A 27,184-nucleotide genomic window follows, 5' to 3' on the forward strand; every position below is an offset into this window, starting at 1 on the left:
GGAGGGTGTATTTAGCCTATAGTCATGGGTTTGCGTAGCTCGGATTAATTTGCTTACGTCCTGATATCGACCGAGGTGAACGCCTTGGCATTTCTCCGACGCTTCCCAATCAAAGCAGTGATTTTACAGAACTAGAGAAACACAACCCTGCAACACTACCTGATTTGTTCAGCTTTAGTTCGAAATCTGTACGTTCAACAATTATCTCACTCTCCTTGGGAAAAGTAATTCAAAAGACAGGATTTTTTCTAAGCCCATAGACAAACTTATTGCAACATTGCTTTATTTTTTCCATTTTTCATTATTTGAATGTAAAATCAGATCAACTCACTACGACTAAAATTTCTCCTATTTCTTATATTTTGTTTTTATCATTGCAATTCATCAACAAATACAACATTTTACTAATGTATCATAAATTTACAGAATGTAAATATAATAAACAGGCTGAGCATCAATATTTTTACCCATTCACACAATTGCTTAAGGCTAAGATTCATCATCATATCGCTGGTTCTTCAATATGTAGTATTGTTATAAATATCACCTATAGATAATACAAATATGTATTTTGTGTATAGCGCTAAATGTATAATATTATGTATGTCACAACAGTTCCGTGTATCATTTGTTTTGTTACTTATATTCGAATATTTCTCTAGCGTCACATATTGTTTTTGCAATTGCCTTCCCCAAAATGAATCGCTCAGTAATCATTGCAGTAATATCAGCACTACGGGCACAACATTTAATATTGGACAATTTACAGTTCTACAAGATGATAATCCAGATATCCATTATCCCCAATTTCCTCGCTGCGGTTTCTGTGGGGGAGCAACGGACCCGTTGAAATTTCAATGTGAAGTTAGATATTCTAAAATTAGACGACAATGTGCGATGCGGATTCATTTTCCCAAAAACAATATGTTTTTCTGTGTAAAGTGATTTCCACATTGATAATATGTGTACACAATTTCGAGACATGAAATTTCGCTAGCCATTAACGACGAGAAGTTACAAGCACTTTTTGGTATGAATATGACAACCCAACTTGGCAATATTCCGGCTCATGAAGTCGCGGACAACGTAGGTTAAAATATTGATATCTGTTACCCAGATTATGATTGAGGAATGGTAGGCGACTGGAACGTTTCCATTTTTGTGGGAATTTTTTTTTCCACATTTCCATTTTGATCGCTAATGCAATTTTATGATTTACCGAGAACTACGAAACATAGCTGCACAAACAACTTAGAAGACATATGTACAATAGGAATACAAGGAAGGAGTTCTTCCCGAAATGGAGCGGGCAAAGTAACAGCTCTTTTGGAGTTTTGTGAACAATCGGTTAGTACTTTCATCTGGACTAGATCAGAATTATTACATATAGGGTCAATCACGTGGACTGAAATGGAAATCAAAACATTTGCATAACTCTTAACTATACATATTCTCGTATATACATACATATTCAATTTTCCTATCAAATATATCTCATTTTCAGTTCTGCGTTTGCCAAACAAATAACGTTACAATTTAGATATTTTTTTAATTTTTCGAAACTTTTCTTCTAAAAATGCTTTTTTATTGTTAAAATGCAATTCGCCAAAATCTTTTCTGATTTTGTAATAATTTGCAATTTTTATTCGGACCTGAGTAATAATAGTACTTGATCTTCAGAAAATTTATACATTACACACAACAATCACAAATGTCTTTCCCTTTTTCGAATGAATTCAAAATAAACGTAAAATGTTGAAGAACGAGTGTAGATTAATTCAAAACCGCTATAGAGACATGCAGCTACCTAATCATCTTTTCCTACTTTTTTCGAAACTCTGTCATTCCGTTTATGCAATCTTTTATGATAGCTTTGCGCTAAGGAATTTACTATTGAAATGACGAAATAACAAATCATAGCTACGACAAATTTTTCGAAGAATTTCGCTAAAACATTTCCCGATTCGGATGGAGGGACACTACTTTGTCTATGGAGTTTAATTTTCTGATTTTCTAAGAAGGTTTTGAACGGTTCCTGTAAACGGCGTCCAAATAAAGGAATACTTCCTAGGAAGTCAACAGCACGTTCTATAAGAGCTTCATTGAAGGCAATTATTACGAAAATTTTTTGGATGTGCATCTTAATGATGGCCTTCCCAATTAGTGTTGCACCGAAGAATGTCCAAAATGGAACCAAAAAGTGGCCGCACGTTATCCCGGCTAAATCAAACAAAGGATTCGGGATCTGAAAAGAATAAAAAGATATCGGATTAATTACATCATATTTCAAAGTACTGGGGAAAATATTCGAAGAAGTTAAATCGCTAAGTGTGTATGTTTGTCGCTTTTCCATTATCGATGGTATACTCCATCTTGTCCGGGGGACGTGGAGGGGTTCAATGAACCATGATATTGTTCTTGCAACACCTCGACTACGCTGAAAAGATCTGCTAGTCTTCTTACCGCGTCATGGACCTTCGCCTACCAGAAGGAGGCAAACAGGGATAAATACCAATAAAATTAAGATTCTCATTCTCTCATGTCTATTCTATGGCGCTTTTCTCACTGATGATGGCAATGAAATCAATGCTACCTGATGCTTTAACAGTACTAGATCCGCTTTTTTTTTGTCCAGAATCTAGAAATGCAGATGCTTCACGTTCTTCCGCGCTGTCTCCGTCGTATCATCGGGGTTCTTTGGAGCGAAATAATTTCTACCAAAGAAAAATTGAGAAAAAAAGAAACAGGAGCTAGTGTTAAAGAATTCGCTCGTCGTGGTTTTGATAGCGAAAATTGAAGGGCATTTTTGTACATCCTTCTCTTGCAAAGATAATTCTGGGACTTATCAAAGAATTCCCCAGTGGCTGATTGACAGCAAATAGGCTGTTCTCCGCTCCGGATTTTTCGAAATTTTGAGGACTAATATACAAGTTTAGTTCGCTTCACCTACCCTGCGTATTGAGACTTTCAACAGCGCCAGCAGAGAGCGTATCTGCAGTGTCCTACACTGAAGGGATTTTCAGAGAAATTAATAGCTATTATCAGAACGACATATGGCGATGCATAAAGCCTAAGTCAAAAGGAAAAGAAAACTCCTTATTGGTGAACCCCTTTATGCTGCCTAGGCTGTAGAATGTCGAGAAGCTCAAGGGACTCTACAATTTCTCAAATATTTAGACTCCATATGTGCCACTCAGTTCATTCATGTGAGTGATGCGGCTCATCCCAAAAGAGGTAAGTCGACTCTTAAGTCGACCCTTAGGTCGGTGAAATCGAACCGATTCAATTGAATAGACAAACTCAACGACACCATGAGCATGCAACACATCCAACTCAGTGACCTACCTTAGGCGATCAGTACTTCATAAGAATGACAAAATTATGCCAAATTGATCGTTTATGGCACTGACTGATATTTGATTTTTTAAATAAAGTCTGTCAGTCCGGCTGGACTGATGGTAGGCTGAGTGTATTGCAGTTGCCATTGTGTTCTTAGTGGAAACATGACTTCCGAATGGTTCGGTTGTTTGAATCCATGTCGATTGTCGATTTGTTTATGGTAACATGTCAGCGCATTAGTTTTTCTAAACCCATTTTTGACGGATTAACTTATGGTGGACTGATGAAATCTGACCGTGAATTTAAGTTATATCTGTTTTTTAATGTTTCAAGGAGAAATTTACTCATTGCTAGTAATACTGCTATAGGTAAGGTAAAAACAGTGCTGACTCTTTTGTATCGACTCCACAACGTGAGTGAATCGAATAGAGTCGACTCAACGAAAGGGAGTCATATTTCCCATCTTGGCTAAATGAATATATTCACATTTATTGTTTTGTTCAAAATCTGGAAATGCATATATCTCAACAACAAGTCGCAAATGTTCAACTTGTGTTACTATATAGGAGAAACACTTGGAAAGTGAATTACGTCTAGGTTGTGCCATTGGGCGCCTGGCCTAAGATGCATCAAACGAAGAACCTTTTTAAAATTGATTTACTGTTTGTCGGTACGTCTGTCACAAGTATGTTACTGTTCTCTTGCACTTAATGGGATGAAATTTGTTGGACTTATGCAGATTATGAAATCCTATGCACATATTCAAAGGTATCACATTGTTTAGATTTTAAAGCCCACAATATACATACGAATATGAGTTTGTGGGGTAATCAATGAAAGATCTTGATTAGTACTTTGCAGAGGATATCTCAGATTTGACATCTGTCTGAAGTGAGAAATGGCTTATTTCTGGAAACTACCAAACTGGAAAATATGATGAAGCCTCTATATGAAATCTAATCAACAAAATTTACTTCATACCCATTAAATCAATAACAGTATACTATTATATCTTCGAATTTTGCCGGAGAAACACCGTAACTTAAATGTATGATTGTTTTTTCAAAAGCGGTACGTACTACGGCTGGTGGTTTGAACGCCAGCCTTCGATCGTCATGGATGTTTGAACTTTTTTGCACAGCATTGCCTCCTACAGTGTACTGTAGTGTACCGTTACGGTCTTGAATGAAGTGCTTTAACACACTTCAAGGCCCTGATCCAATATGGATTGTTGCACCAACGACTATTATATAATTTATTCACAGGAGGTTGAAGTTTCTTCATCAACACTTTTTGTATTGGATCACAATTGCTCAATATAACATTTTTGGAATCGGTACAATCATTACGATAGAGCAAAATAATTATGCTCGGACTCGAGCTTTCGTGGTGACGGGCGATGGTAAATTATTGGGAGTTTAGTTTGCAGAGTGGTTTACTTCTGCATGGTTTGAACTATATTGTGAGAGTCCAAGGCCATCGGGAGCCAGTGGCAATTAATTCACCTTCTTCTCCCAGTATTTCCGCTCAATATTGTCATTATAGGAAATAGCAACATCAACGATATACGTGGAGCACACTTATTATTTTATTTAATGATTGAATTTGTTGCCAGTGTAATTTCACATTTGGTATACGTCGTACTCTCAGCTTGGATTGTGAGTATGAGATAAATCTCCCTTTCATTTGAGGACTCATTTTATTCCTAATTCCCAATAGGGTTCAAATAAAAGGGGCATCTCCATTCATATAACCTAAGCAACCGCGGTAAGGTGGAATTCCCGAACAAAATATCGATAATGGTTACACTACTCTTTCAAGACTGATGTGATGCGTTTTGGCTCGGAGGGATGACTTTACAATAAAAATTGTCGTCATTCGAATTTGCTGTAAACAACTTGGTTTATATTACAGAGAGCGTGAACAACCTATTTTGGTGTTATGTGTGTAGGAGCTAACTGTTTCTTCTCTCACCACTTGACAATTGCGTGAATGCAAAGCGTAACCCTCATTGGTAGCAAAGAAAATTTTGTTCATTTCAGTCGTATAATACCTCATTGCCGTGAGATTGCTCCTTAAGAATTAAATAATCAATTAATATATACTTACACTAGCACATGCCAAAATTCCTAAAAATCCCACACGTTCCACAACACGTTCCATGAAAATTTTCCCTCTATCGAGCATATTAAGATCACCCGTTTGAGCCTTTTTTTGCAGTTCTTCAAATTCTTGAAGATCTTCTGCATCGTCTGGATCATATCCTGATAACCTAGCCGCTCTCGCCATGAAGTAAGGAGGTAGTTCCCCTAGAGCAGTTCCTGCCCCCCAAAGGAATGCCTCCAGCCGAACTTTCGACATGATGCTCCAAAGGTTTGGAATTTTCCCATCGGAAATTTCAGGACAAATTATACTGCAAATAGAATGATATAATTTATTTCTGTGTTGTTTTTTCTATTGTTCAACTTACTCATCTGGATACGGTGGTTTTGGAAAGTTCAACGAATTGCATTCGTAAGCTGCTAACGTAACACTGGCAATATGCGGCCCCAGATACAAAAGGAACGTATGTAGCCCAGTTCCTAAACCCACTGAGGACAACACTCCAAGACCTACCCAATACACTACGAACCATGTATTAGCACGTACCAAATCAATTATTTGTTGATGACGCCCAGGAATTTTATAGAAAAGCCCTAAAATTGCTAATAATACTAAAATTCCCCCTAATATACTACGATTTTGCGTTAATCTGCGGAGAAGAAATCAATTACAAATTAGTCAGAGAAAACTCAACTGGAATGTCCAACTTACTTCTTTCCATAAGTTTGCGCTAGTTCTGAACATTCTAACGAACAATATTTAATTGTTTGCAGAGGTCTACGCCACAAAACGATTTTCTTTCGTTCTTCCCGCTCTCGTTCTTTTGTTTTAGGTGAGATTTTCTTCGCAATGGATCCCGGTGTTGATCCGTTGTATGAATTTGGCGATGTCTTAACTGCTGTTGGCTTTTGTACTTTGCGCATATTACTTGCTTCGGACGAATCTTGTTTGTTGAGTTGAGACATTTTGACGCCCAACCGTTGAAGCTGCAAAAGAATGAATAAGTTAGTGAAAGCGGTTGTAATCTAATATCTACATTAAAACGGTCAGTTCAAAAGGTGAACACTAGTAAGCATAAATAAAGTATTTACTATCAGCAACATAGAATAAAATAAAACACTGAGTTTGCTATAGAAATCAAACAAAATTAATTCATTTCAGGTAGTATTAGCAGCACAAATATTGATTCATAACCACCCAAATCAAAATGAAACATAACAGAAAGTGCCTAGTAATCATTTGTTACGTCGTTCATTAAGATATTTCAAACGATTTTCAATAATTTCTTTATAAAAAATGCTTGACGTATTAGAGGCACGTTATCAACGTCAATTAATACTCTTCAAGAGTTACCTTGTGAATCTGCAGATAAAGTTCCTCGTAAATTAATTTGCGTAACGACAAGATTATATTCGTTATATTGAAGATTAAAAAGGGGAACTATTTTTGTATGTTGTATATTGGCAAAAAATTTGAATTCGCTGATTTCGAGAAAAAAATATCCAGAAAAGAGATCTGTGGGGGCACAGTGGCCTAATTAGATTAGAGAACAGCATGATTATAAAGTGCTTGCTCTAGGCGAGTTTGATGAATTCTATGTGATTTGATCTAATTTGATATAGAAAATTATTGTTGGCTACTCCATTCAACTATGCAATATAGCAATTAATAATAATAATAATCGTTGGCGCAAAAATCCATATTGGATCAGGGCCTTGAAGTGTCTTAGAGCGCTTAATTCAAGACCGTAACGGTACACTACAGTACACTGTAGGAGGCAATGTGGTCAGCATTGCGCTCGCCCTAGATTAGTATCTTCATTTGACTCAGGTGCTCATTCACAGCTGAGTCGACTGGTACCCGACATCCAATCACCATAACAAATCCCTCAGCCACCAGTAAGGTTTGAACCGCGATCTTCTGCTACGACAGCCAAGCGCTCTACCCACTTGAGCCATCCAGACACTATAGCATTTATTCTATTTAAATCAGAAAATTATCAAAGAGCTCGTTGTTCAATAAATCTGAAGAGCGGTAATAAATTTACAAATGGAATTCTTAGGCAGAGAGGGACCGGATTTGCCAGATATTTATCGAGGAATAGTTTGCATTTTATGAACCTGCTACGCTATCTGAAGTTAGAATCGTGTCAGAACGAAATCCTAGAGAATCTCTCGCTAGAACCAAAGAAGAGCAAACATTATGGCTGAAGTGAGCGTCTCCATTCGAAACCGGAAACGATTTAAATATTATGGCCATCAAGTGAGATAGAAATGTGATGGCTTGAAAAATTGTGTTTTATGAGTGTGAATCTGAAGTCCGAACATCTTTGCTTCTTTTTCGAAACTCAACGCCATTTGACTCGATGAAAGAACAAACCACATAGTGGTCATGATGTGTTAGTTGACTTGATCAATATAGTCTCGATTTTTCAATTCCCACGGAAAATAAATGAGAAACGCCTTTAGTATTACATTTGAGTCTAGTGCATTTATTATTCCATTGTATTAGGACGGTTAAATGAAATATGTAATTGGCATCGTATTTATTGCTTTGTGAATTAGGGTTTAAGAATACATTCAAAGTCTTTCCTGCTTGTCGTACTGTTAACGAAACCTCAACCATGACCCCGATAGGGATTGACCTCACAGCTACGACCTTTTGTCCAATTGGAGCGAAAATTCCATCGATATAATCTGACTATGGAGCCCTCCTCTCCCTCTTGCGACAAGGGGTTTTTTGCACCCTCGAAAGCTAATTGGTACCGATGTCGATGTCGGCTCTCACGATACCAGAAACTATCGGAGGTTTCGTGGCTAGAACTACTTCAGGTGAGTCCCTTGTTGATTCAGGTCTGATTTCCCTCCTCGAATACTCCGATAGAGTGGAGAAGCATGCTATTCTATGAGCAATTATAAGCAGTTCAGGAGAGGTTTGTTAAAAGCGACATTGATCGCGATGGGTGATCTGAATGCCATGGTGGGTTCTCACGATATTTTGCTTGGGCACGGTAATGTTGATATTGTGAAGTTTTTAGATGTTTGCAGCTTCGAACGCCTCGTCGTGCCATAAGGTCAGTTATTTTTCAGCTGGCCGATCCCGAACGGGGAGTTCGGAAGCTGCGATCCTACAAGTTCATCATTGATCGTTTATATGATCTAGTTGTTGCTCGACAGTGGTAATGCCATCTTGCTGATTGAACGGCGGATACCCTAAGTAATCCACCTGAGAATGTCGATGAGCATTGGGCCTCCCTTAAAAATGCTCTTTTCTCTGAATATCAGCAGTATAGGCTAATCCTCTTCTCCGGACATGGATTGATTTGGAGACCACAATCAAAGCCCGCGGTCGCTAGCACAGTGATACTAGTTTATATTGAGTGCAACCTAAGCATCTACACCAGTAGATGTGACCCCTATCGAACCCCCCTACCGCAATTAAGGGGTGCGGCGTCCGAGTTGGATAACACAACCCATACTTGAGCCCATAGGGAGCTTCCTCCATGATATGGGCACAACCATCATAACCTCCAACAAGGGCGCTAACCGCAAATAACCGAGCCGACAGCAAATCCCTTGGTTTCCACGGTATCGGATAACCTCCGGAGAGGCATCGTGGCAAAAGCGGCTTCACTCCTCAAGTACGTGGGGACGCCTCGCTAAAGACGTGGAAGGAACACTTCACCACGGTTTTTAAGGGTATTACATCCGGTGAAGTTACGTCTTTTGTGGATGAAATAGCTAGTTACCGTAACATATGGATTACGGATTGCTCCTCCAAAAGAAGATGGCTATATGGAAGTAGCACATGGAAAGTGACCTTCACTGTTACAAAAACTTTAGGACTTCGTCAAGATTTGTCTGCGACATATAATCGGGGTAGACTTGCTGCATACTATTTCGAATAAAGAATTTGTTTGGCGCACAGGTCAGTTACCCGTCGGGTATTAAGGAGGGGCGGTAATTCCATTGCTAGCGGGCGTGTTGTATCTAGTATCGCAACAGGTAATAAAATTCCAATGTATTCGTAAGAGTTCGAAACTAAGCAACAAATATTTTAGTTAAGAGAGGTTTTTTTCACGAGAGAAATCGTTAAATGTAAATAAAATTCATGATCGAGCCTTTATCAATTGGATCGATACAAAATAAGAAAGTATCCACGAAAGAAATCAACATTTGCGGGGAATGTTACTATAAATTTTACATAAAGGAAAACGCAACGGGAAACCTTCGTTTACTCTGCAGCTTCTGGTAAAAGTGCTCCATCGGCTAGAATAGTTTAATAAAAGTGATTTGATATGAAAGACAAAAAACTTCTTGGATCACCGAACAAATTCCAAGATGAAGAATTGGAGGTATTACTTCGAGAAGATTCGGGCCAAACAGGAAGCTCTTGCTTAAGCCATTTCTAAACGCCTAAATTCACTAGGCATGGTCCGAAAACAGGGCAAACGGGTATTGTATGAATTAAAGCCAAGACACGTGAGAAGAACTCATGTAAAAACTGTTGCTCGAATGACAAAATCGGAAAGGTTTTTTGCATCGTATTGTGACTAGTGGCGAAAAGTTAATATATTATGATTGAATTGATAAAAAAAAATCTTGTAGCAAGCCAGTCGTTGAAAAATATCCATTCCTCGAATGGTGATCTGAAAGCTTTGCGATTGCATTCAGATCAGACCTTTGACAGAAAAAAATGGCACAACGGACAAAATTAGCCCAACCTCGCTTCTGAACTGGACAACCCCTGATGAAAAAATTTGAATAATATTTGAGAGCACAACTCTCCCATTGACAATTTGACGTTATTAGGAGCAAAACTTTTTGAGTTATAGATAATTGAATCTACGTGCGTTCATTATTAAAAACACGAGAATCGCATATCGAAAGCAGAACGCAAAACTCAGACTGCTACCCAAACAGCGAGAATTTATCGTAGGATGAAATAAAAGGATGCTTTGGATTATGCAGTTAAATTTTTCTCTACACGTTATTTGAGTCCGTAGTCAAAATTTCTCGAAAAGCCTTGGACCGATTTCGCTTAAACTTTGCCCATACTAAATACTCGATCCTGAACAAAGCACTTATTTTTTCCATGTACGAAAGACCTATTTTTTTCAATTACAACTTATTTTTTTAATCAAAAACAGGCCGGAAAACCAGAAGCTGGGCACTTCGGGTATAAAGGTTTTGTTTTAATAATAGTTGGATTTCGTTCAAACTTTCTAAAATTGCCTATATATTATGCATTTATAAGGGTTCCAAATTTTGTACTTCTAAGTGGACTCAGGGGGGTTTTGATGTATGGAATGTATTTTGGGGCCCAGATTTCGTAAAGCTGCACCTTTCATTTGATACCCTACATTGCCATACTGGCCCAGGGTCGCTAGAGAGTCTGAAGTTCTCCTCAAGTCAAGTTGAACGAAAGGCAGGACTTGTGATCACGAAGAGTCATCATATGCAATTATAGAGGCTTTCAGCATCCCATTGGATTGCAGGTGGTACGCAGTCGTCATATGGCGAATGAAACCTTGGAGTTTGCCTAACTCAACCAAAAATGCCGCCAATTGATATCTGTAAAGGATTCAGCAATCAGGAGTTATCCTGACTACCGGATGAAAACTTTTTTTAGGCGCCTCTGTTCTCACCACTTCCACTGGCTTAATTCTCCATATTTTTTTACGAATGTTTTGCCTGATATTCTGAAAATAATGCTTAATAATGTACATAAATGAAAAAAAAACATTAATAAATAATTTTCAGAAGATGTTCAACTGATACTAAACCATGCTGATGGATTGACATATCAATGAACACATTTCAAATTCAAAATCTACAGTAGTGTCGTTCATTCGTGGCAGTTCAGATGAAGATGTTGCCATTAGTGGTGTAAGATGCGTAGATGTTCTTTTAGGACGCAGTGCAACTTCCCTTAACAGAATAATAACACGTGAACACATTCGCGAGCCCAAAGGTCGATCAATACAGTATTGGCTTGATACGTTAGAGAGTGATATGGGAGTCACTTTGCTTCACCCCGAGAAAACCTGTGACCGAGAAAAATAAGAAAACCGATCTAGACCAGCCGACCCCGCTTCTAAATGGAACAAAAGCCAAACAAGAAAAATTGGATGTAACAGGCAGACGCAAGGATTGACATTGGGATTATTTTAACAATGCAAATTCTTAAAAATAGCGGTGCCGCGCTTCGAGAATCGAGAATAAGTGGTTAAAATGCATGAAATAGCATTTTTGATTACTTGCGTATCGAAATTTTCTTGAAAAATTAACATAAAAGAACCAGTCTCTGATCTATTCAACAATATGTCATTATAAAAAGTTTTACAACGGGAAGCATTGACTCTGAAATTTGCTTGTAACATTTATTTCTAGGCTACAAAATCGAGCACCTCCCATTTGTATTTAGTGTCTGAATATATGTCAGTTTGTTTCTACAATACTCATATTGCAGTAATTATTTGATAAGATTTTTTTATGAGAAGTTAACGTATACTTCTTCAATTTCCCATAATATAATTTTGTCTGAGAGAGACCCATTAAAATATTCGATTGTCTGCAGGCACTTGATCACCCAAAAACAAACCCCATTTCCGAATGCCGTGTTAAGCTCTGGGTTGATATCTGCCCAAAATTTGTTAATACCTATATTCTCAGTGATGCAGTAACAGATTGGAAATTGAGAGTTAATATATAATAGGCATAAAAGTGCATATTCATTAATCAGCGATTAAACCTCAGCCACTTATAATTTGCGAAAGTTTTATAGAATGATCCATTATTTCCCACTTTTTGGATAATTACAAAAACAAAAAAATAAATAAATTAGGTATCATTTAAAGCGTTTTCAAATATTTTGTAGTTTCAGTTTTCGTGGAAAGCGAGTTAATCACAACGACAAGGCTAAAATCCAATTAGGAAATTTTTAGCTGATGTTAGGCATGTCACGATTTGAAAATGTGTCTTTGACTTACTGATTTCAGTCTGAGTATTAAATTTGCGCCCATCATTTTGCTTCGTTTAAAAATAAAACAATGTCTTGAACTCCGCGTGATCTTGGCAATCACAATTTTCTTTTTCAATGTAATTTTAAAGCATAGGCTGCCACATAATTATACTTTTAGACATTGCAGAAAGAACTTTACACACAACAATCCACAGCCTGATAGGAAGTGCAATAAGTCTGCTAAAGAAATGAGTTATGACGAACTAGCGAAACACGTTTCATACAACGAATATTATCATCTCGTTTTTATCTAGACACCACACCAGATACTAAGCGATTAGTGCTATCTGAACAATCACCCCCTCAAGAGCCTTGTAGTGAAAGTTTTTTGTTCTTTATCTCGTAAGCAGGTGTAGACATCACGCCACATATTATCGAGTTGAGTATTTCGCGCTAAATGAAAACGTGTGTGATATTATTAGACCAATATAAGAACAAGTTCTTTTGGCAATGACAAGGAACGATGACGATTACAATATCTAATTAGCTACGTACTACGTGTTCCTTGATGGTTGGCGCTCGTTTTCAATGCCATCTTCGTGAAGAATTTCTAGAACTTGAAATCTATTGCAACATACCTTTATTCTGTCACTGAAACGTGTGTAACTGCACTACATAGAAGTTGAACAGAGAGTACTGCAGAATGGGTGATCTTAAATTGTTCTGTTTAGAGCGTCACTATCATTTAGAATGGATTCGTGGCGCGCATGACAACTCAGATAAGGGGCTTCCAGCGGGCATTTGGAAATCAGTAAACATGCAAATACAAGTTATTAACCAGATTAAATGATTGGAATTTATTAGAGATAAAATCGCATAGAAAAAGATGGAATAGACAATCCCTGGACCGTACTGGTCAGGCCATAGCCCATTTAATATAATAGTGATCGTGAGAATCCTGTAGAAAAGAAAATACTTAATAGACCAGATATATAATAAAAATAAAGAAACCGAGAGCATTAAATCCGAATAGCAATTTATATTAGAAAATTTGCATAAAAAATATGAGCAAAGGACGGATCCATGAAATGTGCAAAATTGCCCGCATATTTTATGTCTATTTGTCTGATCATCTTCGGTTAACTCCATGCGGTCTAGGCCAACATTGTATAATTTTTCCCCATGGTTTGTTTAATCAGTAAAAATCGTTTATTGCAGGGGACTCCCAAATTAAATGACTCAGCATATTCATATTGAAATACTGGAAAACTTATGACGTTTTAGATTTCATGTGTATTCGATTTAGGTACATTTCACTTTGCAGTCAATTATTTAGGAATTTTCATGTGTACAATTAACTCTTATCATGTGGACATTGCGTGCGTCAACAGCATATTGTGGCCTCTTGTGTTGTAGAATGAACTGTCCAGTATTTTCGTCGCTACTGAAGGCAGCGAAAATATAACTTCATTTGATTTGGAAATATAGTTCAGAAGTGATAGAGGGTAGATGTAAAAAAAAGTCGTTTGCGAGTTATCAGTTGAAACTCAAGTTACTTGAAGTGGTATGTGGCTGAGGTTTCCTATTAGATAAGATGCCATAAATTCCCGAATGCATTTCAAAAATTTATTACACACTATAAAATTCAAGTGAATATATTTCTAGATTATGAACAATTTTATTTACTACGGAACGCAAGCATACAGATAAAAATATCTATTCAAACGAAAAATATACGCCATTGAAAATGCGAGTAAGTAACTCGTTACTAATGATGTATTTTCATATAAGTCGGTTTGGACTGGCGAAATATAGAAGTATGAGATATTCTGTATTCCTTTGCTAAATGAAGCTGAAAACAACAACAAAAATAAGCTCCTTTAACTTCGTATGGATAATGAATCTATTTATTCAGTGGCTACTATCGCAAAAAGCACAAAGCAAACTTGTTTTCGCGGATTTTCCTCCTGAGCGCTATAAGCGCTTGCAGTTGCACGGAAATACGTAAAAGTAAATTTTGACACAGTTGCAGGGAAGTGTATCGTGAACCTGATGAATGGGAGTGAAGCTAATGGGAGGATCTCTTATTAGATTCCTATTTTTCCTTTGAGAGCTTAATTTACGAATTATTCAGTGATCATCTCTTTCTCTCTTTTCCAAAGTTGAATTCCCTTATATTGCTGAGCACCTGATATTATATATTACCAAAAATATGCAATTTCATTGGTATCTTATTTGGTAACATGAAATAATCTAGAAAAGATGTGATTTCTTCCCTAGCCAGTGTGAACATTACCATTAAAATCAGCTGCCATAGCAAACAAAAATGATAAATATGTCGCAGAGCCTTTCATATAACTTCGTTTACCCAACTTTGTTCAACAGGCATCGCAGTTCTCAATATCATGCTTTGATCAACGTAAGAAGCAAAAGTTATTTCACTTGATATAACCATCACAGTTCAAAATAGCAGAGAAGGGAACTTCTCGCTAATGTTAGTTTCAACCATAACCACCTGTTTTCACTGATTCAAAAATATTTTTGCGTTAAATAGACATTGAAAATTTTGCGGCAGAAATGTTGGAGAAGAAATCATTTTAAGTTGCAACCAAATAAGAAATGAATCTTCTTTTTACAAACTAGGTGATAAAAATAAAACCTAATGTTGGTCAGGAATCACAGATTGCAACTCTAGTAAATTTTGCGAAGTAATTTCTATTCACTTTTATTTGCTGAACCCATCGAGGAATAATGGGGCTCAATACTAACAGAAGGAATAGAAATATCATTTGTTTCAATATCCTCCGCGGTTTCAACAACTTACCTCGCTTTTGACCAGTTGAAAAAGGTAAATTATTTTGTTGCCGGAAAATATGTCTGTTCATAAACATTGAAGTTGTGGTTGTCAACAGTTAAATAAAAACTAGTCGAGAAACCGGAAACTAGACGCTTCAGGTATACAAGGTTTCGTGTTTCCTTATGTTAGGAACGATGAGTGCATGGCAGTTCCGTGCTTACAAAGTTACAATTTCAATTGCGCTCTATATTTCAAACAGCCAATTATGCAAATTAATTGATCTGGAGAGCACTATATTGATAATAGTCAACCTCATATGCTTCGCTAAAGTCGGAATGCCAGAAGCTGGACGCTTCGGGTATAAAGGTTTTGTGCTCATCTTGTGTGGGAAGTTTCCTATGCACATTTTCCAATTCGTAAATAACTAAAAATTCAAAATATTTCTAGATATATCCAACTGCGCCGTTCATATGAGTTCACTTTATGTGATGATGACGTCATACACATCTCAGGTTGCGATAAATTCATGTGAAATATAAAATTTTGATATTCTATAACTTTATTAATAATAGGTGCATTTTCTTCAAACATTCCAAAATTGTGTATTATAACTTATGATGGTACTAAATTGTGTTCTGATGAACCTAAAGGGGGTTTTCGAGTAAATTTCTAGAATATGGTAATAAGCTATTATTAGCTCTATTGGAGCGGATATCGGAATGGGATGTATTGTGAGGCGACAATTTTGTATAGGTGCACCATTATGAATTTTTTCAGATTTTTCGGTTGGATAGGCTCACTTTTCAGGGTACGAATTCTGAGCGCTCCCCCCTGGTTCACATAATAGCAGAAATAAGATCATTGTCACTTTCATTTGATACTCTACATGACCAGATTCTGGAAAAATATGTTAAACGCCCCTTTTACATGTACGGGAAGCCCCCCCTTAAACTCAACAGAAAATGAGACCACTTGCTGTATGTAAAGGGATTCACAGACGACATGTTCTGAGCAAATTTCGTGAGAATATCCTCAGCCGTTTCCAAATTGGGTGTGATTCTAATAAGGTTTTGTTCCACACAAACCTTAAAAAGCGCTGGGGACAAGTAGATTCTTCATAAATGGAACTTCTATATGTATTTCACTCGAATGTCAATTATTCTCGTTAATTATGACGTCAGCATCTTATTTGCAGGATTTTAGATGCAGTAGATTGATTGTCGAATTTTCACGAAACTTATGCGCGATACTATTTAAATTTGATGCTCTTAGGATGAACTTAAGGAGGCTTCGAGTCAATTTCAGAAAATTGGTAATATACCATTAGTAAGTTTATTTGAGCAGATATCGGAACAGGATTTGAGGCCTAGATTTCATATAAGCGCATCACTCGGATTTTTAGGTTGGATACTTTCTAAAATGAGTCCTGCCTCACTTTAAGATTGCACATTTTAACCCTTCAGTTGGACATTTTGTAATATATATCAGAATTAAAACTTGCTTGCGGAAGTACTAAATGAGGTCTTTCATTTGATACTCCACATGGTGCATTAGGTGGAAAAACTTTTTGCATATATAGGGAATATATGAGACTCCATGGAAATTTACGTCACTCACTGTATGCGTGGCATTTCATAGTTCCCATATTCGTTTGAATTGGTGTAGCCGTTTTATAGAAAAAGAGGTTTCCTCCAACCGACAAGGTGTCTCAACGGATAGAAGTTGATGAGATCACAGTTTGTGAAAGATAAAGGCCCCTTATTATTGCTGTTAGAAGAGAAGTCTTTCCAAATGTTAAAATCTGTGGTAATGCTCCTACCCTGTCGGAAATTAGAGTTAAATATACCACCTATTCGAGCCTAGTGGTTCAACGATTAAAGAAAATGAGATTGTGTCCTTTTGTTTATTTTTCACATCAGTATGCTAAATGTATTCGAAAAAAAGCACGATTTTCATCTACAACACCTCCCAGTCTAATCGTCGCAAATATTGACACCAGCTGCAGGTCTAGCCCGCTGTTTTGTAGTCCCGCGTCATATTAAAAACAGTTTCTTGTTTACGCCATAAAGAGATACTGTTCCAGCCTTTCACATGCTGTCGGAAGTGTTACTCCGAAAGCCACTTCATTATCTCGCTGCCACGTTGGAAGATGTTGCAACAAATCAAACCATGGTGTAATGTAGGTAGGCCACATATACATATTCATATAGAGTTGTTTTTCGGAAGTTACCGACCGATCTACCCTTTCAATCACTGCCATTGGTCATTGTTACTAGCAAAATTATGCCAATTATGCCATTATGTATGTAATTTAAGTGTTTGCCAATTATAAATAAGGCGCTGAAGAATTCAGAGGCGAAAAATATCTGAGCAAATGATAAAGAATGCAAATTCAGTGAAATAAAATAAATTTCAATTTAGTTTCGATATTGACTTATTACGTTGGCTTCGATGTGACTAAGAACTAAATCGCTTTAACCGCCTAGTGATTCATTGAACAAATCAAGTGACAAAATACTGGCGACTCACGCTAAATATTATTTGCAAAAGCTACATCGGTCGGCTAGACTTGTCTGTTCCCTGATTCAAATAGAAAATACGTAAAAATCGTCAAACACCTGCCCACTGAAGTGCACTCAAATAATTATATTGGATCATCAGACTTACTTATATAGACCCTAAAACTGTTGCTTGAATCATAATCAGCCCAGAAGGGAAAGGCGACTGACTACCAGGATAATCAAATAAAGTGGGGTGATATTTATTATTTCCAACTCATTAAATTATGAAGTTGGAAGATGTAGGATTTTCTAAGTTAAAAGCAATGCCAGGTCAACAAGGAACATTGACGATACTTTCCTTTTACAAAGATTAGGATAACCACGTTCTTGTACATTCCAGAGAAAGCAATGAGTATTTAATTCATATCGTCTCGGACAACCAGACTTGATATGCAGGAAAGGATTTATTGCATTAAACAACGGCGAATCGGAATGGCCGTAGTTGTGAAATATATTACGCATATTATAGGCATCTCTGAAACTTACCACTAAAAATTCCTTGCGCAATTCTATAGGTAACAGTTGTGGAGTAGTCAAAGATATATATATATTGTCAATGGGGTGTTATATAATCAATTTAAAGTGTTTGATTGAATGTCTAAATTTTGGTCATTTGGTTGATAGCCATGTGGAACCGAGTAGAAATTCTATGCGAAGATTATTATTCTCGATATAAACAAGGATTGTTAGGTACAGTTGCTCTTAACAAATTAAGTAGCATACAAATTCTTGGCTTTGTAGCCCATCAGTTGACCCATTGGACTGTTGGGCAACTGATCATTAAATTAAATTGCAATCAAGTATACAACATTAATTCGTTAAGTAAAGCATCTGTCGACAAATGTTTTCCGATGTTTAGCTTGCTTGCACGCCAGATGTTGTGTAATGAATTCCACCTTCAATCTACAATTTTGAAAATATTATAAGTTAAGCAATCTCAGAAACATGAGTCTGAATTAAAGTTCACTACTGTTGTAAAATGAAGAATTATTGCAGTTCTACATAAGGAAAAACCAATATGCTCGACAACGTGAAACCAAACTCAAAAATGCCAAAAATAACAAAAAGTAACAAAATGCCAACCAAAAACGCCAATCAAAATCAAATCATGAGCATTTTTCACATCAAGCAAATTGTTACCAGCTCAGTACGATTCCCAGTCGTTTTTTGTCCACGTTTACGACACTCTGCCCTCAGTTGTTCTTTAGTTAGTGTCAATAGATACGCGTTTCTTAATTGCTTCTCAGTTAGGCCACCATCATTTGATGAGTCGCCACCCGAAACATTATTTGGCGAGGAGTTCGACTTGGGAATTTGATTTGTGGTCGCTGCTGTTGTTAACGTCATCGACAGGGTGGATGAAGTTGGTGTCGCTGGTCCCGAGAGCGAACCCGATTTTGCACTGTTTAGAAGAACTTGTGGTGGTGCATTACTGGAGGATGTATGACGTAGGCGACGTTTTGATGGCATATCTTACTGGTTAATTGGGAAACAGAAATAAATTATTAATAGATTTATTGAGGGATAAGTTTGAGAGGATAAATGAATATAGTGTAAGAAAATTTGGATAGATTCTATTTTGTTATTCCCACTGGCAGATAATCCTTATAGTAAGTTTTCAAATTGATTAACAATTATTGGTTCCATAAAATTCATAAAGTTATTCGAAGACAAACACCAAATACAAAATAGTTAAGCGACGCTCCACCAGTTTTATTCAGTAAACTTTGACTGGTTAGGCATTCAATACATCAAATTAAATGAAAAACATATAGAGAAATCTCTCCTGTAATGTTGGCTTCCTAATTGTTTGTAATACGTAGAGGCGTTGGAGAGACTTTTGATTCAGTGGAAAACCCACACTTAACAAAGATTGATGTCTGCCACTCTTTTCAATTATATTCGTTAGTTCATTACTACGGAAATATTCTTTTACTTTAGTAATATATGAATTTTGTGATGCGATTTTCTTTATTTACTTGAAAAAAAAAAAAACAATTCGTCATTTATTATTGGAATAAATGATCCATTTAGTCCAGATTAGAAGGAACGATCAACGGTTGTGAACCCAACCAGTAATAAGTCACAGATAAATATAAAAATATATTTTTAGTTCTGCTTGTAATCAAATAAGTTAGTTTCAATTTTAATTTCAATCTTTTAACTTCTAACTTCATTGGGAGAACATTGTCTAAACGCTTGTATGTCTCATATCTCTTTTCGTATTTTTTTTTTATTTCATCTGGAATGTGCAAGTAAAAAACCTGCAGGAGCGGGATAGCATAAAAAAGAGCACACACAAATGAGATTTGAACCATTTTTTCTAAAGTGTTCATTTAACTTCAAAGAATTAAGACTATTGGATGTATGGCAGAATAGGATTTATCAAACTACCTAAAAGTACATATTTTATATATTTATTTATCGAAAGACTTCGGTTCGATTCGATTAAGTGGTCTACTATTCCCAAAAAAAGTTTATATTAATTTAACTTGACAAGGCATATTTTCAAACCACTCATCCAGTGGCGTCACCAGGCGCTGTGATAAAACTGCGTATTTTTCTCCGCTTAATTTGAAACTTTAGCATCGTGGTAAAGTCAGGAATCGTCATGAGAAAAGGAATGGCAATTCATGACCCGGTTGTAGCTCCGGCAAAACTTCAGACCGTTCCCGAAGACAGCAGAATGCGAAGCAAAATGTTTTCTAAAGGTGATCTCAGAGTTATAAAAGTGCAGCCAATTAAGGAAATGAGTGTGAATCACAAGTATTGCAGAATAAAAGCCATCCTTTGGATAAAATGGTCCTCGAATTCACTTGTAACAAGTTAACGACCGAAAGAAGGGGCCGGGCCAAAGAAGGACATTCTGAAACGTAATCATAGAAAGAAATATGCTGGACCTATAAGGGCTGGTTAAGGTTCCGAAACGGTTAGTCTACCATTATATTTTCCATTGAACGCATACATCAGATCACATCGGTCTAGCTCATCATTTGTTCTGTAAAATTGAATTCAGCATCGCTTATTAAGAGCGCTTGGAAAGGAACGGAAACTATGGTTTGCAATGGCAATCATGATGCTGCATTGAAGTATTTTTATCCAAATTTCGATGGTTTGCGATAAACTCATTAAAATAAATCCAAATATAGTTCAATGACTAAAAAACATGCCATGTGTTCCTGGGGCGATCAACTCGTCGGTCATTCGACTTACAATTTCTTTTTTTTTGCTGTAAGTTAATCAGTACTTTAAATCCTTTCATTTGTACTATACATATTTTCTAATCATATTCTATTCCGAAAGTATTTAACTCCATTCATTGTGTGGAACGAGACAAAAATATCGAATTGTTTAGGTGTTAGCAACCCCATTAAGGATTATGTTTCCAGACAATTGTTTAATTCTTGTCTTGTATTGCAGTTGCTAATTAATTAATCGCTGTAATATTTTAAACAGTACAACAGACAGATTCGCACAAGATGATTAACTTGAATCGATCCGTTCAAGTAAAACTCAGCCAATCCCTACGCTGATCAGAAATAATTGGTCAATTCTTAAATACCTACTTCGATCATTTGAATTGATTGGGCTGTTATGTAACCTTCAATATAGAAACATGTAAACGAAAAAATGTAGACATTTTTATGACATTCAGAAGTTATACAAAGTGGTCATGCAAATTAGAAGCAAGAAACAATTTGCAAGTAAACTCAATGAATTTACTCACGATAAGTGACATTGTAAAATGTGGTATGTTTTGCGTAAATATTTCTCAAGTATTTTTGTGGCAAAAGTAATTTTCTTATAGTATAAAAACTGCGTATTACACATATTGAAAACTACATGAATAATAAATCTCATTTTGTCTCAGACTTTTCACTGTTTACATGTCATTATTGCATTCAGTAGCTTAAAATTGCATGTAGAATTATTTCGATAATTAACATCTTTCCATTTCTGTTCTAAATTAGAAATCGTCACATGCATGGCGTTATATTATGTTCGTAACTTGGAAGGATTTACGAAAGTAAATCTTAATTCACAACCCTAATTCCTCTGCAAAGTGCACTAGGTAATCATTGCAGCATTACAGATGTGAGTTCGGAGTATACACCCATATGTATAAATTAAAAAGGTCACAGAAAAGCAAGTACATAAATGTGGCTACGAACGCAACTTGTAGCCTCAACTAGGGCACTTTACCCGTCCTAATACAGCTGCGAAAACATAACAACATAATTCCATGGTATGGAACCCAGTCTAATGACGAGTCTAAACTTGTTACAGTTTTGTTGGTGGTTATTTCTATTGATTTTTTATACGCTTAAATTAATTAAATTTCGTCTGGGAATCCACTGCACTAGTAAACGATGAAGTCAAGTTAAATTAATTGGAAACATGTCCTAGAAATAGTTGCCTACCGGATGACAACAATTTATACTCTCCTCAATAGCAAATGATTTTTCTTTTTAAAAAAGAACGTGCACGATTGATTGGACGTGAATATAGTTATGAAATAATGAAATTGGACCTATTTGTAGATTTTTAGGGAAACTCGATGAATCCTTGTTACTCAATATTATTTAGATTAACTCGATGAAATCGATTGTATACTTTCGATTTAAATTGACAGAAAAAAATGACTTATGCGAACTCTAAAGCACGTTGTACTTTCAACAATTTGTTTTGTAAAGGATCGCGGTGCTCTTTAACAATATTCTTGATTCACTAAGTTAGATAATGGGTTTAAACCCATAACCGAAAAATCAAGCTTTTCAAGGTATTGCTTAAAACAAAACTGTATTTAAATCGATTCCCTACCTGTTTTCTACACCCAAATACACGAAAATAATTGTATTTTTTGTCAAATAATTTGTTGGAAGCATTAACACTGAAAGTCTACACAGAATGGGCATCATAATTTTGAATAGCGTTAATCGAGCCCCTCCGACTTTGTGAATTGTTTATTTATAATATGCAAGATACTAAATGAAAGGTCTCAATGAATACTTTCCGAAAAGATCTTTCGTGTTCCCACGTAGTTCAAATCACACAAGGAAGGTAAAGTATGTTTTGTTGGAAAAAAAGCTAAGCGACCTTCAGAGAGCGGAGGTTGAAAAGGTGAAAAATAGAGATCAATAGATAATAATAAAAAAAATTACGAAAAATCAGAACTCGTGGATACCCCAAAAGCAATCTTCAATTGCGGCTGTCGATATCTACGAAAAAATTCCACCGAAAGTTGGAAGGAGCAAAATGCAGATTTTATCGCGCTTAAAAGAAGTTCACCTTAAACGACGGTTGAAGTTTTGCAAAGAAAACATGAATTAGAGGCCTTATTGCGAAGCTCAAAATGTTGCAAGTATATACAAACGGCTCTGAGTTCTTGTCAGTGTTCATGGGCACTATTACACAGGACATCCAGCGTCTAGCACCCGATACAAAGCTCAAAATATTTTTCTCAAAGCAACTTGTCCGGAAGAGGAAAGATCGCTTCATGCAACACGATTTTAATTAAACATTTTCTAATGACCGAGCTTTGTGAAACAGGCGCAACTGCTGTCAGTCGTACGAAAGCTTTATTGAAATTAAGGATCGTTTGCGATAGTAAGAGAATCGACATTTTTTCGACGGCGTATGACTTCAACTGCATGCGTGCGGTTCAGAAAAGATGATCGAAAGGTAATTTCCATTTTAATGCCAATTATCTTATTATCGCCTGGTGACAAAACGTTTGGAGCGCTGTACCTCCCGATATTTGTGACCAATATCATCTCTTCCATGATCAACATGGATTCCAGAGGATAAAAAAGAGCCTCTACGGCTTCATAAGCTATTACAATATCCTAAATTCACAGGGGCGCGGTGGTCTGGATGGTTGAGCGCCAGCTTCTTGATCTCGTTACCCCGGGTTCAAATGCCGGTTGCCTTGGATGTTTGTGTTGATATTTATACTGTCCCGCTGGTGTGGGCTTATTACTTGAACAGCACTTAAGATAATAATGAAACTGAAGCACAGTCATTGGAATCCGAGACTGTATGGATGCCCTATATTTCACACGTCCTTGCTATTGAAAGATTTTGTTGGCGTTTGACATGTCAGAGTATTTTAATACGGTCAATCACACACAACGTCTGGAATACATCAGCCGTACAACGCTCCAGAAACAAATGATTAAATTTTTCGCCAATTATCTGCTCAGTCCAAACAGGTTGCTCCTCAGCTTGTGTTTATTATACTACACCACCTGAATGATTTCTAATTATCAGTTATGACGGAGAATGCTCGATTTTGCATATCAGAAATGATAGACCCAAAATGAGGACTTTGATCAACGAGGATTTGAAACTATCGGCCCCTAACAATATAGCGACACTTTTCACCACATGTTCCATGACAGTGAAGATGTAACTGGAAATATCACAGTTCAATCAACTTATCGCTACCGCTAACCACTTTAAAATCATTGGATTTCTCCCTATAGAATGGTTGTATGCTTCTACGAAAGAAGACTATACACAGGAGGAGCAACTTCGGCGGCAAAGGGGCATGGAATCTTATTGTGCACCTTTCGGGTGGTATTGATGTGTCGATGTCGCCTAGATGGTTTTCTCATGTGCGTTTCTTCACCTTATCCGAGAATATTACACGTGTTTGTTTCCACCTAGTTTCCACAGATGAATTTTTAAGCGTCATTTGCTCAGTGATTCCATTAAGATTCATTAATCCAGTTAATTCGAAATGAATCTTTAACTAAGCACTGCCTTTGGTTCCCGCTGGGATGTGGAAAGCCATAAACAGCTGTGGAATATCCGTTGTTATGACACATGATGCCACGTGTTCAGAGCAACTTGTAGCCATGCACTCGCAACCACGTGGGCGAACATCAATGCACTGCATCCCACACACGACACTAACACCAGCGCTTATGCGCGGAATTTTGGCCACGCAACTCCTGTCGCGGTTGAACATGTGCAAGACTTTCCTTCGCTATAAAACTTGCAAGAAGTCGCTGGGAATTGAACCTCCTCTATATAGTCTTACTGCCTTTAAGATACTTGTATGTAACAAGATAAGAATCAAAAATATAGTTTATCAAAAGTCTTTCATGTAAGTTCTCAGGAAAAGAAGACTCTAGTGTATCCCATATAGCAAGCGGCAAATATTCAGCAAAACTATACTAGATTTTGTCAACTAGAGAGTATGATCGCAGAATCGAGACGGTTGGGAAAGGAAATTGCAGGAGTGAAGTGAAAACAAAACCTTGCATGTTTTAAGTTGTGTTTTTAATCGACATTCAAATTGTAGGATATCGTTGTGATCTGTTGCAATGAATGAATAAAATGTTCAGATGGTGTGGAAATTAGTTAAAACGTATGTACAATTTTATTGTGCATCGAGAATATATAATAATTTACGATGCGAAATATTAGCTATTGCTACACCCGATACGAGACGAAACACTTATAAAGGATTTCCAAAGCATTGAAATCATCAAGCCGCTTAGGGGGAAATCGGTGTTACCATGCAGAACTGAAAGAATTGGTTAAAGTGCGAAAGAATTTCAATTTGGATTTGGGTAAACAAACAGAAGAATTCCTCATGAATACAATTTTGCCTCAAATATAAGATTCGGTACTTCCATAGTCTAGTGTAGAATTTATTGGTGGAGAATTAGACATTTCACTGGGTCCCTTGCATTCCATTGAGATTATAGCGAGACGCATATCGTCTCAAAGTAATCCTCGATTACTTGTTTGATGTACTCGAAGGAATAACGAAAAGATCTTTCAGATATAATGTGGATTAGTTTGTAGCCTGCCAGAAAGTTGGTTTTATGGGTTTAAAAAAGGATGGTTTACTGGCAAATGCTAAGCAGCCCAACATTACAAGTATAAGCAGAGGAGAGTTAACATCGAGAAGGAGCGACAGATTCCGGGGGTTAACACAATTTTCAGATGTGAATCAGTTTAGTATCAAGTAATCTGAAAATACAATGATTTTTCAATTAATAGGCGAATAGAGAATAACGAAGGATTCTCTAAATTGCCGATGCGATTTGTTTTTCGTTTCTCGTCTAATATGTTTTCCACTTTAGTTTCTGGGGTCAAAGCACTCACGAGTGCTCATTATATTACTTTTCGAAATTCAATAAATCTACTCTTGCTTTAGCTTTTCAACTGATTCGAAAATTGCAAGTGTGAACACACTAGAAAACTAGGTTGATGCCTTGATTAATAGTTCACACGATCCAGTTAATGGCGATTACTTTCTAGTGACGCCAAACAAGAGGCCTGCATTGTAAATTGAAGACGACGTCTGACAGCGGATGTATCCGTCGTTGCGATCACCTGATCGCCGTAGGCCTAGAAAGCCCTCGCTTTAATGCGAGGCTCTAAAAGCGAGTGCCGCGATTGATACTTCCTGGTACGGGGGCGCCGTCATTGCGTTGGCCTGGAAGCCCAGCAAATGCACCCGGCTGCAGTTTGTGACAACTCACCTATCTCGGACGCGCAACTTTCCTATCACCACTCGATTTTTGTTACTCGTGCCAATGCCGTCTTTGTCTTCTCGCTGGCGGCAATGAACGGCAACCTTCCGATTACTGCTGCCCGATTAAATGCAGGCAGATGACAATGAAACTAGAAACTGCTTCGTGTCTGCTGCTGATAACGCACTTTCTGTCAAAACACGACCCGCATCCGCATTCGATCGAAGTTCATTCTTCCGAAAGAGGCACGCGCACAACCTTCTGGGCAACAATAATGTTTCGCACAAAACAACCTCGAAAATGTTCAATTTACCACTAAAATTTTGAGCTTATGTGAGCACCCACTACTAGGTCTGGGGTCGTCGTTTTCCAGTGAACAATTTAACAATTGAATGCCTTAAAGCGTCCACCCTTTCCCTTCACAGAAGTCGCGACATCACTTCCCGTCAATCGACCGTTTTCTACACTGTGTCACTGTTGCCTCCCACTCCTTGTGGTCGTTAATGAAAGCGAATGTCGGATGATGTGTTTGACAGCCGTAGTTCGCGTGTTTTGCCGCTTCTGGCGCCGATGAGTGGGAAATTTCCCTAGGAAATTTCACTTTGGTTATGACTGACCATTGATATTGGTTGTGGTCTTCGAAAATGTTAATCGTTTAGTGATAATATAAATTTCGAGAAAATGAGCTCATTATCGATAGGCTCATGCTAAGAGCGCTGGTTTGAAAGGAATAATTTGATGTTGAGATTTTATAAACCATGCTCTCATTGTAACTTGCTTTCAACTTATTTAAGTTGTGTTCTAAAAGGGGAAACACAGTATCGGTATATGTAGAACAAATAAGTAATTACAGATATGCAAAATTGTTAGTCTAATCACCTAAAAATATCACGTTGCGGAGAATAACTATTGATTATTTTTTAAATTCA

General features: G+C 37.0%; 1 protein-coding gene across 5 annotated transcripts; it reads right to left on the reverse strand.

Annotated features, from left to right (window-relative positions):
* Positions 1 to 242: 242 nt before the first annotated feature.
* Positions 243 to 26,769, reverse strand: LOC119653610 (vacuole membrane protein 1-like). 5 transcript variants are annotated; one of them, XM_038058373.1, is made up of 6 exons: positions 26,265 to 26,769; positions 18,904 to 19,235; positions 6,154 to 6,428; positions 5,810 to 6,091; positions 5,449 to 5,752; positions 243 to 2,245 (listed from the first exon to the last, which is right to left on the reverse strand). In XM_038058373.1, exons 2-6 carry the CDS (start codon positions 19,231 to 19,233, stop codon positions 1,808 to 1,810), a joined length of 1,629 nt encoding a protein of 542 aa, XP_037914301.1. In that variant the 5' UTR covers positions 19,234 to 19,235; positions 26,265 to 26,769; the 3' UTR covers positions 243 to 1,807. The 5 variants fall into 5 exon arrangements, with proteins under 5 accessions (XP_037914301.1, XP_037914300.1, XP_037914304.1 ...); XM_038058372.1 differs by having other exon boundaries at positions 18,904 to 19,239; XM_038058376.1 differs by lacking the exon at positions 18,904 to 19,235 and having other exon boundaries at positions 26,265 to 26,767.
* Positions 26,770 to 27,184: the final 415 nt, after the last annotated feature.

Source organism: Hermetia illucens, chromosome 4 (assembly GCF_905115235.1).
Source record: "Hermetia illucens chromosome 4, iHerIll2.2.curated.20191125, whole genome shotgun sequence".
Taxonomy (NCBI): Eukaryota; Metazoa; Arthropoda; class Insecta; order Diptera; family Stratiomyidae; genus Hermetia; species Hermetia illucens.

Excerpts from the sequence above, each read along its gene's own strand:
- LOC119653610 (XM_038058373.1), bottom strand. The coding sequence starts at position 19,233 with ATGCCATCAAAACGTCGCCTACGTCATACATCCTCCAGTAATGCACCA. Across the intron at positions 6,429-18,903 it reads CTGGGAATCGTACTGAGCTG|CTTCAACGGTTGGGCGTCAA; the intron begins GTAACAATTTGC and ends ATTCTTTTGCAG. Across the intron at positions 2,246-5,448 it reads GAATTTTGGCATGTGCTAGT|ATCCCGAATCCTTTGTTTGA; the intron begins GTAAGTATATAT and ends TATTCTTTTCAG.